General features: G+C 36.5%; 1 protein-coding gene across 1 annotated transcript in view; it reads left to right on the top strand.

The window, feature by feature from the left end:
* The window catches only part of WASL (WASP like actin nucleation promoting factor), a 78,561-nt gene extending 68,018 nt beyond the window's left edge, over positions 1-10,543 (top strand). Inside the window, exon 11 of the mRNA XM_017507655.2 lies at positions 1,088-10,543. Within this exon, the coding sequence (XP_017363144.1) occupies positions 1,088-1,149 (62 nt within the window). The 3' untranslated portion in view covers positions 1,150-10,543. The remainder of the gene's footprint in view (positions 1-1,087) is intronic.
* Positions 10,544-14,495: the final 3,952 nt, after the last annotated feature.

Raw genomic sequence — 14,495 nt, 5'->3', positions numbered from 1 at the left:
AAAAATAAGATAGGCAGGGTCCCTGCTGTCATGGAGCTTAATAAAGTACAGTAATTTTAGATATTAGTAAGTGATAGGAGGAAATAAAATGGAATAGGCAGTTACTGATTGTGGGGAAGGGGCTATACTTTATGTGTGATGGTCAGGAAAGGCCTCTCTGAGGAAGTAGTTTTTGAGTGGGTCCTAAATGATGTAAAGATTAGTTTACCGGAAGAAATAGCTACTGCAGAAGCTCTAAAGCCAGAATAAGCTTGGTAAGTTTAAGGGACAGAAGGGAGGCCATCTTAATAGGGATAGTGACTTGAAGGGAGAGTGTGTTATGAGAAAAGCTTGGGGGAGGGGGAGAAACAATAACTGCGTAAATCATGTAGGGTCTTTTAGAGGTAGGGAACATCAGATTTCATTCAGATGGCAGTGGTAGGTAGCCACAGGAGGACTTAAAGAAGGGTAGCAACATGATGTTTTTAAACTTGGAATTTAAATAATATCACACCATTTGCTGTGAGGCAAATAGACTCTAGAGTTGCAGTAATCCAAGCAGGATGTGATGGTGGTGTGGAGAGTAGTAGTGAAAAAAGTGAAAGAGAGCAGGCTTGATAATTGGATGGTGAAGGAGGAAGTAATCATAATTTCTAGGTTTTTGGCCTGATTAGGTGACAGGATGGTGGTGCCAGTTATTGAGGTGGAGCAGACCAGGATGGAGCAGGAAAAGAAGATTGGGAAAGGAGATAAAAGTTAGAAGTTTGAATTTGAGAATCTACATGAAGAGTACAAGAAGGCAGTTGGATTTGTGACAGAAAGGTCAACCCAGATGTGATTTTATACATTAACACAGGTTGAAATTTGTCACATAGATACTAAGGAATTAGAACCCTCGTCTTCTGAGTGCTGTTTTAATCTTTAGTTTACTATCGTACTCTATAGATATATTTCTTTAGCTTCACTTTAAACTATTTCAGTAACTAGATTCTTCTGGGAGTCAGATTATCTGTGTTTCAGGAGTTAGATTGGAGAAATCACCCAAGAATTATGTAATGTCGTTTTATTTATGCATATATTTTGGTTGTGTGTCTCAATTTTCTTCTAGATGAAGATGAAGATGAAGATGATGAAGAAGATTTTGAGGATGATGATGAGTGGGAAGACTGATCTATATATTATATATATATATATATTTTTAAGGTGAAATACTAAACACTACTTTCTTTCTGTGGATTCTGTAAAATTATCATGTAAATGTTCTACCAATTTGCTGTATATTTTTGTTGCCTTTTTTGCTTTTTTTTTTAATTAATCTGTGCAATACCTCATTTAATCTGTAAAGGTTTGTCATAATCCTCTACAAAGCTACTCCCTGTTATTGTGTGCAAGTTTACACCAGGATGCTCACTTGATTTGTGAATAGTTTTCATTCCATCAACAAGGGAGTTTAAATACTATATGTGAGACTGACAAAAACCTTAATGTAATTTACTTATAATGCCAGAAGGAAAACACTATTTTCATACCCTACTTTTTCTGTACCTAAATTTTCTTAAAAAAAAAAAAAATCTAGTATAGCACTACATTCTTTTTTAAGTGATGCAAACCTTAGTTTCTTTAGCCCCTTTATTTTGAATACAACACTACATATGAATGTTGAAGCTGATACATTGCACAGTTCTCTAGACATCACTATACTGATGCAGTTTCTCAAATTTTAGCAATATGCTCTACATAAAATCACTACAGAGATACTAGTGGGGAAGATGAGTGACACACCTCTTACAGCAATACTGCCTGTTATTGGGATAGCAGTGGTATTTGCAGGCTGGAATCATAAGGAGCCCTTACATACTTGTTATTGACTAAGGTTATTTTGATGCTGTTAGCAAATGTGGCAGGCCCTTTTTGGCAAAATTTTTGAAATTTTTTTTTGGTATTATTCTGAAACAAAATTTAAGTTGAAGTTTGGGGGATTTAGGGAGTACTTTTCATTATACATGAACTGAAGTCATATTATGGTTACTCCAATATTTGGTTAAAAAAGCTATACAAATCAGAATAGTACTAAAGTAGTGTGGAATTTCAGCATTTTTATTTTGCACTTCGTGTGGATTGAGGTATTCAAAAATACCAACTGTGAAAATCTAATCTAGTTGGCAAAGATATTCACTGAAACCAGGACCTCACATGCATTTATTTTGATAATTTTTGACGATTTTTGTCAAATAGCAAGTGAAGGGTTACATTTTTTTAAAAAGATCAGTGACCCCAGTGTCAAATTTCTTGGAACACATAACCGAGTGATAGATTCTTTTTAAAGATAAAACTTTACAACCTGCTCATTTGTTATGTATACTAAATGGTGTGTTAAAAATAGGGTTTCTTTGCCTCTCTGCAATACACTAATCTGCCAAAAGGTGGTTGTTTCATATTTATAATGCTAATTATCATACCTACCTACTTTAAATTTTAGGTAGAAAATTATCTGATTTAAATACAGACATATTTTTCTCACATTGAGTCATATGCATAATGTAGTTCCAAATGTATTTCATTACTTAGTCGCAATATCCAACTAAAAATTATGCTATCTAGAACTGTACCGACCAAATCTAGTATTGGCAGATCTTGACAGGCTGGACCTGCAAGATGTGGCTTGAATTTTAACCATTTATTACATAATCTATAGTGATCATGCATCTAGTTATCATAAGAAATAATTTAAAAGGTTTTGTTGCTGAAAGCAGTAAGTGGTGCAGTAAAATAGTTAAGTTATTCAAAGAATGTTATCTTTCTTGCAAGAGTAATTTAAGCACATGGGAGGAAAGATTCTAGACTTTTTGTTTCTTGCAACAACAGTGCCCTCTGCTGCTAGAAACCTTTTTCTACTTACTATCATTTTTATTGTGGCTTGAGCTCAGTGAATCTGGTGCAGATGAGGCTGAACAGCTACTAACCAATAAAATCAGGAATTTGTACAAAAGTTAAATGGGATATTATAATTATTTTAAGTAATGTTAATTTTTTTTTCTTTTTGACAATATGAAAACATTTTAAATTTCCTAGAAATGTCTTCAAGGTAATGCCAATTTAAGATCTCTGTTAACTTTTGGCCAAGGAATTCAAGATTTTCGAGCTAACTCTGGTATAACAAATATTTATCAGGAACTTGTCTCAGCAGAGAGTATCCATTCTTTGAAGTCGAAGCACAATTTTGAACATGTAAGATAGATATATAATTTGCCAAAGGTAATTGAATTTATTCTTTTTTTCTTAAAGAAAAAAAAGACTTTGGTTGTTGTTGCACAAAGTCTAAATTACTATTGGTTGAAACACAGCAGCTGTGGAGTTCAGTCCAGGCATGAAGACTAAATCTGCTTTACCAAGTAAGGTGTAAGGTTGCATGTTTCAGTCCTCTACCATCTTGCACTGTGAGCAGCACTATACCTGTGCGTTGTCTGAAAGCCTCTGTATATTCTCCAGCTATATGGTTGTCTGGTAGCCTTTGCATTTAACAAACTAGCATGAGGCTTTTTTTATATCTAAATGCTACGTGATAGACAATTTCAGCTAGCCACATATTGTATGTATGAGATTCATAAAGACTTTCAATCATTTCATTTTCAAACAACTGAAATTTTGTTTAGTATGTGAATTTTTTTTTTTTTTTTTTGAAATGTATAGTGAATAGGATGTTGCACTGGTGGCAATTCATCATGGAGCATAATAAAATTAATTTGACCCAATAGTATAAAATAGTGTGTTTTATTTGTTTATTGTTAAGAGAGTAACTTTATAGCAAAGGGTACACAGCAGTCAATGATAGTGGTTGATGTTTTCAGCAGACTGCATGCCCTGAGAGTTAGAGTGTGCCATTAAATAAACATGGTGAGCAGAAGAATGTTACACCCTGTTCTGTTGGGAAACATGACAGCTGCTCAGCAGCTCCACTAGAAGCCACTGCTGTGGTTAACAGAGCATTCACATTGCAAGGTCAAACTGTTTGGAACTCTTCCACATACCAAAAATGTTGATGTTTTCAAAAGAAGAGTAATACTGGAGTTTACTGGTAGTTTCAATAAATGCCAAATATACCAGTTTGTATGGGACATAAGTAGCTTTTAATAAGTGGTATCAAAGAGGGTGCTCATTTTAAATAGGAAACTATTTTTGATAAATAGAATTTTCTGTTTCACTGACCCTGGCACAAGTGGGTGTCTGAAGATTAAACTGAGTTGGGGAATTCAGAGTGTAGGATGCTACAAAATTCCTTTTAAGAGCCTTGTTCAAATTTAACATCCATTTCAAGAATAATACGTTCTATTAAAAAGTTGTTTCTGTTGTACAATTGTGAATACTTAAGAATGTCTTAAATTTTTAAAAGAATTGTTTTAAAGAGAAGTGAAATGTGCCTAAGAATTGTTTCTGTCACATTTTTATCTAATCAACAGAGGGGATTCTTGAGATAACTCTGCTTTAGGAATGGAGTTCCTAAAGGACAAGTATGGAGAGAAGGCTTATTTATAGTACAATGGAAAATCCTGTATGGAAAAGTTGCAAAATTTTACCTTCTACATTTGTTGGTATTGTCATATCTCACCTCCAAAACACAGCATTCTTTAAAATCTCTTGGTCATTTATTTGTGGATTAAAAAAAAAAAACTTTGCTTTCTAGGGAAGCCTCTGGGAAGGATATAATACACCATTACAAATATGCTAGGGAGCATGCTTTGCAGCTATTGCCTTTACTTCTGTATGTGATATGTAGCATCCTCCATTGCCATGAGGAGCCTATTGAAAAATTTGTCTCCAGATGCATCTGCCATATGTTTTTCTAAAAAAGAAAAAAGCATCACAGATTGTGTTAACTGTTGATACAGTATTTACCGTTACATAAGTCCATTGTAACTCTAAATTTGGCCATGCACACCATTATCAAAACTGGCAAATCAAGATGTGAATAGCACGTAATTATTTTGAGTAAAGCATAACAGATTGTAGTTTATAGGTGGTTTTCAGTTTAATCAGATATTTGTGTATTGGGGCATTTCTGGTAAATTTGAAGTAGTCCCTGAATAACAACCACAAAAAAAAAATCTGCCTCAGGATTTTTTAAAAAATGTTTCTATTTAAGAGAAAGTTGAATTTCAGCAGTATCAGATTGCATTATTGAACTTGAACAAAACACTATTGAATTGGTTGGCATTTCATGACCTAAATTTTGTCTTGTCTTAGTGATTACTAGATGTGTGTAGATTTTCATCAAGGCCTAATTCTAAGGATTTTTAAAGCATCAGTATCACCATATTTAAATAATTATGAACTAAATATGTGGTGGATCTTAAGATATGACAGTGGAGTAGGATAGGTCCCCACCCACATCTACATCATTTAAAATACTTATTTCATAAATGAAAGATGTTTGGAGACCATTGAGTGATATGAGAACAGAAGCACATGGACGTCACCAAGCCTATTTTCTGATTTCACAGGTGAGGGTAGTCATTCATGTTCACAGGGCTTGTGGGGCCTGCCTGAGGTTAATTAGAACTAATAGTAGAAGTCAGATCTGACAGCTGCTCTTTTTCATGTACCTTAATCCTATTGTATTCCTTTCTTTTTCTTAAATTAAGGATAAACTGCAGATTTAGTTTGTTTCTGAAAGGTGTATGGCCGCAAATGTCACCCTTCCTCACTTATCATCTGGGTGTTGGAAGAAGCACCTAACATTCTGTGTCCATCTCTAGCCAGAAAAGCTGGCTGGCTTTGAGGAGCCAGCCTCTGACCCTGATGCATGTGATTGTATTTTGGCTCAATGGTGGCAGTCACCCTACATTGCCCAAGCATTTGGTCATCACAGGGCACTTCTGTCATCTAGTACAGAGTTGAAACGAGGTTGAGCTTTTCATTCTACATTAAATTATTTTTGTTAGTTTGTTACAGATGTAAATAGGCATTGTTTTTACTTAGACATAAGTATTTTATAAGTCTTTACAATCAACATGTCTGACAGAATATTAGTTTGAGAACATATTAATCTTTCTGAATAATTTTTTGATCAACAGCTGCACTGTCAATTTAAAGAGCGGGAGTTCTTCCAAGGACCGCAAGGACAAACAATGCTTCAAATCCAGCTTCCTGGCTTTATTATTGATGGGAGAGGGGGAGATCCTAACTGGGTTCCATGTACTTCAACCTTACTGGAAAAGAGGCAGAAAAATAAAATGTGAATCTTGTATTTGTGATGTTGAAAGAAACAAATGAAAAGGCATTATCATGTCCATTTAACTATGGGAAAACGAAGGTGTTCGTGTCTCAATTCTATAGTTGTCTTAAGGGCAAGTATAATTTAGGTCCTTAAATCAGCGTCTGACCTAAAAAGAAACAACTTTTTTTTTAAGCTAGGTTGAGAATCTAAGGAGGCAGGGAATGGAAAGGAGAGTTTGTGTTTATAAGCATGTTTTGGTGATCGGGAGAAAGCTCAGCAAGTAGAATTAAGAAATACATTTGAATCTCCATTTTTAGGAACGAAAACTAGTTCTACAGGAAGAAACTCATATTTGTTTTTTGTTTGTTTATTGAGCAAGGATGTGAATGCATAAGGACCAAACTTTTTCTTAATTGTGTTAGCTAAAGTTCAAAACTACACTCGACCATTCAAGTATAAGGGATTTTTCTTTCCTTTTTTTTTTTTTTTTTTTTTTTTTTTCTGAACTTAGCTGTAGATATAAGCATAGCCTTAGTATTTCAATCACTTCCTTTCCAAGCCACCAGTAAATGGACCTCACGGTTCTATTTAAGTGGCTTTGCTTTGGCCGTGGTTGATATCTGGGTGCTGTAGAACATGCTTATAATGGACTTGCTGCCCAGAGATGTTTAGGAAGTTCAAGTAGATTCTGAGCCAGATAGTTGCTTTAGATCTACACCAGTGCCCAAAAGTTCTGTAGCCAACATACTGCACTAACTTGACATGGTTTAGACCAGTTAGACTGTGCAAAGAGAGAGAGTCTGCGTACTATCAGAGCCCAAATTTAGCACCCTGTTTGCTTTAGCACTTGTATCACTTTGTTTTCCAAAACTCAAAGCAGCAGAAAAACTGATTTGTTATGGGAATCACTCTTATTTTTCATGTGTTTTTGTTTCCAAGCTGTCTAAATCATACTAACCAAGATTATTAGACTAGCTTAGGAAACACAAATAGATTGTCCATTTGAGTTCAGTTTTGATTCTGTAAAGACTTTGCAAAGCCAACTTCACTAACCATTATCACTACTATTAAATAGTATTTGATAGGTTGTTGGAAAAGATAGTTGCCCTTTCCACTGCATGGCAGGCTAACACTTCAGTGTAGTCTCATCTTTGAATCTTGGTGTTGCTTTGTGATATTAGGATTGCTAGTATCACAATGATCCTACATAAGATCCCACATACTGATCCCACATAAGAACTACTTGACATAATAAACTTGGGGTCTTTCAACTTGTGAAAAACTATCGCTGTATCTTCACATTGGTAAGATTTTCCACAAAATTGAGGCTAAGGATAGGCATTGAAAAACTGTAGAGGAATTTTTTGAAGGGTTTCCCCAGAAAGCTTTTAAATATACATGTTTCTTAAATATTAATGGTAAATGGTGACTAAAGCAAGAAAGAAACATAAGGAAATGTTCTCCTATATAATCGAGTCATCAGAAATTTCCAGAAATATGATTTTCAAAGTCAATGGATTAAATGAACTTGAATGCAAGTATTAGTCTAATGTCCAATACTAAAGCAAACTATTTTAAATGATTATTACTATAAGTTGGAAATAGATCCCAGAATAAAACAAATCTCTCATTCTATATAGTAATACATCTCTAAGATCATGTCACTACATAATGCTAAGACCCATGAGAAATCAGGCATTTTTCTTTTTTTCTTCTGTCACTTTCTTAGAAAGTTTTTATAGTTTATTAAGTTCCCTTGACACAGTAGGATTTGGGATAGAACTTGTGCACACAACCAATTATGAAAGAATGGCAACAATGCATGCATTGGTGGAGAAGTAAAGGACAGCTGGAAAAGCTTGACACACTGTTGGGGAGATATAATGATGAGTGTACCAACAGCTGAGGCCACTTCCAAATGTGCAAAAACACAAGGTCTGCGTGAGCAGGTCACTGGAGAGGCCAGTCTTGGAGCTACTTGATGTTATTTAGAAATTGTCTTAGTATGCCTGGGCAAGAACATTTATGTATATTGATGTATATAAAATATTTATAGATAGATCATGACCTGTGGAGATTTAAAACAACTTGGTAAGTACAAAGAGAAGGAATTAGTGCATAAATTATTCTGTGGCTTAGTCCATTTAGGTAGAGAAATAGCTTTTTATCTATAGGTCATTATTCTTGTGAGGTTTATGTGACTGTACTCAGCATCTAATCTAATGAGAAAATGTTGGTAAAACAAAAGGGTTGAGAGGAGATTTATGTTTGTGATTGTTACCCACAAGACCGATAATGGGCTCAGTGGTGTAAACAGGCTAGTTGAAAGATTTGGTGACTACAGGCTGTTTTATGCAGGATGGTTCATATCAAATTGCTGCATAATTTATTTCTAAATATGAGAGTTTTAAGTCACTGATGTAATAAATAATTGCATATCCTTTAATCTTTTTGTCAAAGCTAAATCATCTATTATAATTGAGAAAAGGGGCCATTAACCATGGAATTTTGGACATGCAGAAGTCTCTGTGTCTAACGTGCTACTGAGAGAAAATGTAGGTACAGGTGGCATTTTAGATGAATATTTCTTCTGGAACAACTGGCCTGCCTAAATATGCACTTTGGCAATGGGATCAGTCAACTTGCTAGAGCTGTTCCGGCTCTATTCTGGAGGAACATAAATAGTGCTTTATAAAATTCAAAATGTAGAAAACTTTTTTTCTCAAGTGTTTGGTTTCATGACCTAAATTTCTAATGGCATTTTTTTCCCCTGCAGCATCTCAAAAGATAGAAACTGCACGATGTTGAACAGAAAACTAGAAGAAACAACAGGTTTGAGAGAATTATGGCATTGCTTCTCAGTCTTCACTTACTGTCTCTCTTCAAAGCATTGCTTTACTTTTTCTCTAAATATTATGGGAATAGCCTTCATTCTGCTTATCCAATGCAATTTTGTTTTATAGTTCCTGCCATTCCCTCCTACTTCCATCCCTTGTTACAACAATGAGTACTAATTTTCAGGTGCAGGTACTAAGAGGGCAATGTAGCGGGGAGGGGATATAAAATACACAGAGAAGGATTTGTTTTTTTGTGTGTGTGGGTTCTATAACTTGCAAGTGAATAGATACTGGAGGATGGGACGCACAGTGAAAGTTTCATGGACTTCCTGTTAGTAATAACAAGAATACCTTCAAATATTTGTCCTGCTTTGCAGTAGCAATATGTGTGTGTATCAGTCCATAGTGGTGTTTTTCTAATAACACCTTCCAGAGGGCACAGTTGAGCCACTTAGTTTGCATTTCCCAGTGTAGACTGCTCTCTGACTTCCTCAGGGTGGCATCTTCTTGCCCTGTCTCCTTTCTACAGAGGTGGCTGTATGGGCTCTCACCTAGTTTCAAACCAGACTACTTTTTTATGACAGTGATGAAGCCATTTAGAGGGGCTTCCAAAAGTCCCATGGCTGTTATTCACTCCACTCCCAGACCTTTTGTCACCAAAATATTTTTCTTTGAGGAAAATCATGTTGAAAAGAATTCTCATAATACTAACTAGTATTTATTGGAGTGCTTATTAAGTGTTGCGCATTACATGAAATGGTTTATATGAGCAAGATATCCCAATATTTCAGCCAAGGCAAATGAAACTTAGATTAAATAATTTGCACACAGTTAAGTAGCTAGTAAGTGGCAGAGATTGGGCTTCAAAATCAAGTCTGTGTTAATACAAACCCTTCACCACTATAGTATCCTGCCTACCAGTTAGCATTAAGACACCAGAGATGATCTGGATGCAATAATAAAATGGTTACTCCAGTATCTACTTTAAATGTGGGAGGCTTGGGATTTTTCTGCTTATGCAGAAAAATATGAAATCATGCTCTGATTAAAAAAAAAAAAAAATGCAACAGAAAGGAAAATACATTATAATCATGCAACTAAACTAGCAGCCACTAAGGCAAGTTTCGAGATTAGGATAGCCCCAGATTTTTGGAGTACATGAATAGAATTTTAAAAATATTTTCTATGGTTTGCTCATCCCTTATTCCCATTCCCTACTTCATCACCAATGAAGTATTTTTTCCACTTGAAAGATTAGGTAACTGGTATGTTTGAGTAATCCCACATGCTTAATAAATGATTACATAAGAATTTATTTGGCATTACCTCAGAGTTTTCTCTGTGAATTTAGAGTAATATCTGCCAATGTGTCTTCTTAAGTATTTCCTATTTATTTCATACTTATGAGTGAACCCAATGGTGAGTTTTAAGGAGGTCAGGAACAACTTGGATTTGTTGCTTTAAAAAAAAAAATTGTATTTCTTTGAAAACAGCTTTTATTAGTGACAGCTTCTGGGACAAAAAGGATTTTTTTTTAATCCATCCTAGCAAGTTCTAACAGGTCAAGAGTCCTATTAAATTTTCTATGAGCGTGTCTGCAGAGAGTCACCAGAAATTCTTGGCAGCACTTAGAGAAAAAGTTGGTGTTACCTTACTTGTCTTGAATGTGATATTTGCAACTATCTGCTGGTTTCCTGCATAATCACCACAACTCCCAATTGGTAACATGTTGAAAAAGCAAGAACTGCAGAAGATTGCAGTGTAACTCCTAGAGACATTCACAAATAGGTATCAATCAATATATTTTCCCTCTGACTCTTCCCCTTAAATGTAATTTAAGAAAAAAAAAAAAGCTGTATTTTCCCAATTTTGCCTCAGCGTAAAGCATCCCTTTGAGCTGCTATTTGTTGGATAATTTGTTCACAGGAATGTATTGGCTTTTAATCTGGGTGCTGCCGCCAGCCCACCCCAGCTTGACAGGGAATTATTTCACGATAAATTCAGGAAGGACAACTTGCAAACTGTAACTCGAGAGTGGCTTTAGATAATTTGTTTTCGTGTTTATGTAACAGTGATTAATGGATCTTCTGAGATTCAATTTAGGGAGAAGGAGAAATTTAGCAATTAGTCTAAAGACTACAGTATTGTGATGTGAGAAGATTGTTACACGTTTCAATAACATGCCTAATTTTTAAAACATTCTAAGTATCTGGTTCCAAAAAAAGAAACTGTGTTGCTACCAAACTGTTTAACTTGTTCTAAAGGCTATACAGCTGGTCACACAGTGTTTCATTCTGGAACAAGTGATTAGTCATCTGAAAATTCATGCAGCATTGTCAGTGTACAGATATGTCAAAATGAAACCCTCAGCTTTAGATTGCAGATTTGTCTAATGAACTCAAGAGTTAAGGTTTTAAAGATAATAATTTCACCTCAGGATAGGTTGTTGAGAGAACCAAACTTCCATTTTCCAGTTGTCAACCTCAGCTTTCCCAAACACTCTCCCAACTGAAGCCCATACAGTGATACCTGACTACACAGCCTGACCTCTGCCCCAGATCACACATAGAAAAGGGATAGAGTCTTTGAGGGAAGACGGTCAGCACGAGTGAATGCAGATATTCTAAGAACCTGGCCCTAAAATGTGCCAATGTTAGAGTAAGATGGTAGAGTAAAATGCCTGCATTGGCTGCTCCTTAATGACGTGCTCCTTGGAGCCCCTTAGCCTCCACGCGTAGATCCTGTCCTGTCCTAGACCTTGAGACCACTCTTGCCTCTAGAACCTCATTTCTCAACCACAATCCTTTTTGATCAATGTAAAAATTTTGCATTCAAAATAAATATTTGTAAGTAAAAGCAAAATTGAAGATAAGTGATTTGTTATACACAGCAAGCCAAGACTTCAATACATTCCTTTCCTGTTGCATCATTTTGCGATACGTCCACCTCTACTGGGAGAGCCATGTTTCTATAAGGAGCTCTAGGCCATTTTCTTTTGAACTGTCCAAACAGGACCAGTGACTGAGTACTCTTGTTCCTAGATGCCACTCCAAGCCATTCCTTTAGCTCCTTGCCTGTCCTTTAGTTCAGATATGCAGTATAGCTTCCCTTGCCTTTTAACTTTAGGAAAGCTAACATATGGCTTTCCTGCCCTGTTGAGGGTGTAGTCAAGTGCCTTATGCCCCATTGCCAGAGTCTGAGTCTGGCATTGCTCTGGTTGGACCCCATGGGTACATGTCCCACACGTCCACCCAACTCCAGCACCACCGCTACGACAAGAGCTAGGTGGTAATGACTCTCCTACCTACACAAGATTTATTCTTTGCTGACTGGATGTCCCCCATCATCTGACCATCCAAATGGGCTGTTGGTTCTCTGACTCGGGCATTTCTGTCTGGTTTGCCCATCATTGATCCATAGATTGATCTACAGATCTCAGTATCTTTCTTCAGGAGGTAGAAGCCATGGAATACAGCAATTCTAGTAGTTCACTTTGTTGGGGCACTTACCATGTTACTGCAGAGTCTAGTAATATTATACTAAAAGTGTTTGAGGGTAAAATACTTAAACCTATCCTCCCTTTTTGGCCTGGAAATATTTTAGTATATCAGCATGTCATCTAATTGTGTGATTTTCAAAGTAAAAAATTTTCACTCAATCATGAAGTTCCAAAAGGAGTGACAGGATGGGGCTTTATAGCTGAGCAGCACCGTTCATGTAATAGCTAGTGATTGTACCATGGAAACGCATCCCATACCAGTGTTGACCATACTGGAGGAGTGGTGAGGGGTACTATCATGACGTCTCTTTGTTGTTGGTAAGTAGCTAATTATCTCCATCTAATCAAATATATGTATTGAGACCTTGTGTTTTTAAGGCACAGAGATAAGATATAGTGCCTGATCCCCAGGATATCAGCCCAGTAGGATAGTAGGAAGAAAAGACATGTATACAAATAGTGTAATGCAATGCAAAATATAGTAGGTACCAAAAGAAAAGTTTGAGGGAAGAACAGAGAAGACTCACAGGGAAGAAGGGAACAGGTAAATTTCACAGAAGTGAACCTTAAAAGATGAGTAACTTATTGACCCAAGATGTTAAAGAGAAAATTCTGAACTGAGGAGACACAGTGAATAAAAACGAGGTAGGGAAGCCTGGATGGTGTTTGAAGAGCACCATCCGAGTTTCATGCTAACTAAAGGTGTTGAATGAACCAAAGGCATTTTCTGTCAGGCAAATTGTAGCCATTGTATGATATCAGAAATACAAAATTCCATTATCATTGAGATTGCCATGTGAGCAGCGTGCATTTTCTAGGAGTCATTTATTCAACAAACATTTATCAAATGTCTTTGGTATTTGGCCCTGGAGCACTAATAAGATCAGACATAGTTAATATCTCTAAACAGTTTATGTGGCAAATGCTCTGTGAAAACTCCATCACTGCTGAGAGTGTGGAAATCAAAGACAAGTCAAGTGGGAAGACAGAAAGGATAGGGACAGAGAAAGCTGTACAGTGAGTTATATGTAAGACTGTGGGATATAGCAGAAGGTTTTGGAAGAGGAAGATGAGTTCAATTTTAAATATATTGTGTCTGAGGTGCTTTTTCATTTGGATGTGTGGGTTTAGAATTGTAGAGATAGACTTTGTGCTGGAGTAAAGACTTGGGGGGTCATGTGATAGATGGTATTTCAAGATAGAGGCCTGGATCAGGTCACCTGAGGGAGAGGGTGGAGAAGAGCACAGGCTCTTTTGAATCATTCCTTTTTCCCCCATCTCCTTAAATCAGTAAGATACTCATCCTTCAAAGTGCCTCTTGGAAGATGGGTAGGCATTAACTAGATATGGAGAGTGAGAAGAGAATTCCAAAAAGGTAGATGATACATGTAAAGATGTGTGTCAAGAGGGGCCATCACTTGTTAAGTGAACTGTAAGTCGCTCAACATGGCTTAAGTACAAGGTATATTAGGACAAGCGATGGAAATTGAGGCAGAAAAATGATCAGGATCGTATTTGCCATGCTAAAGAATCTGAACTTTATTCTGTAGAATATGAGTTACTATTGAAGTATTTTAAGCAGGTGACTGAGTGATGTGATCAGAGTTGAATTTTGGAAAAATATCACTCTGGCATAATGAAGAAAAATTGGGGGTGAATAAAAATGGAGACAGAGGCTAAGTGCAGTTGCTGATGCCTGTAATCTTAGCAGTTTGGGAAGCCAAGAGAGGAGGATTTATTGAGTCTAATAGGAGTTTAAAACCAGCCTGGGCAACACAGTGAGACCCCCTTCTCTACAAAAAATTTGGAAATTATCTGGGCATGATGTTATGTGCCTGTGATCTTAGCTACTCAGGAGGCTGAGCAGGGAGGATCACTTGAGCCCAGGAATTCAAAGTTGCTGTGAGCTGTGATCATGCCACTGCACTCCAGCCTGGGTGACAGAGCAAGACCCTGTCTCAAAAAA

The sequence above is a fragment of the Cebus imitator genome, unplaced genomic scaffold (assembly GCF_001604975.1).
Source record: "Cebus imitator isolate Cc_AM_T3 unplaced genomic scaffold, Cebus_imitator-1.0 Scaffold381, whole genome shotgun sequence".
Lineage (NCBI taxonomy): Eukaryota > Metazoa > Chordata > Mammalia > Primates > Cebidae > Cebus > Cebus imitator.
The sequence above is the reverse complement of the archived record's forward strand: the minus strand, read 5'-3'. Positions and strand labels throughout refer to the sequence as shown.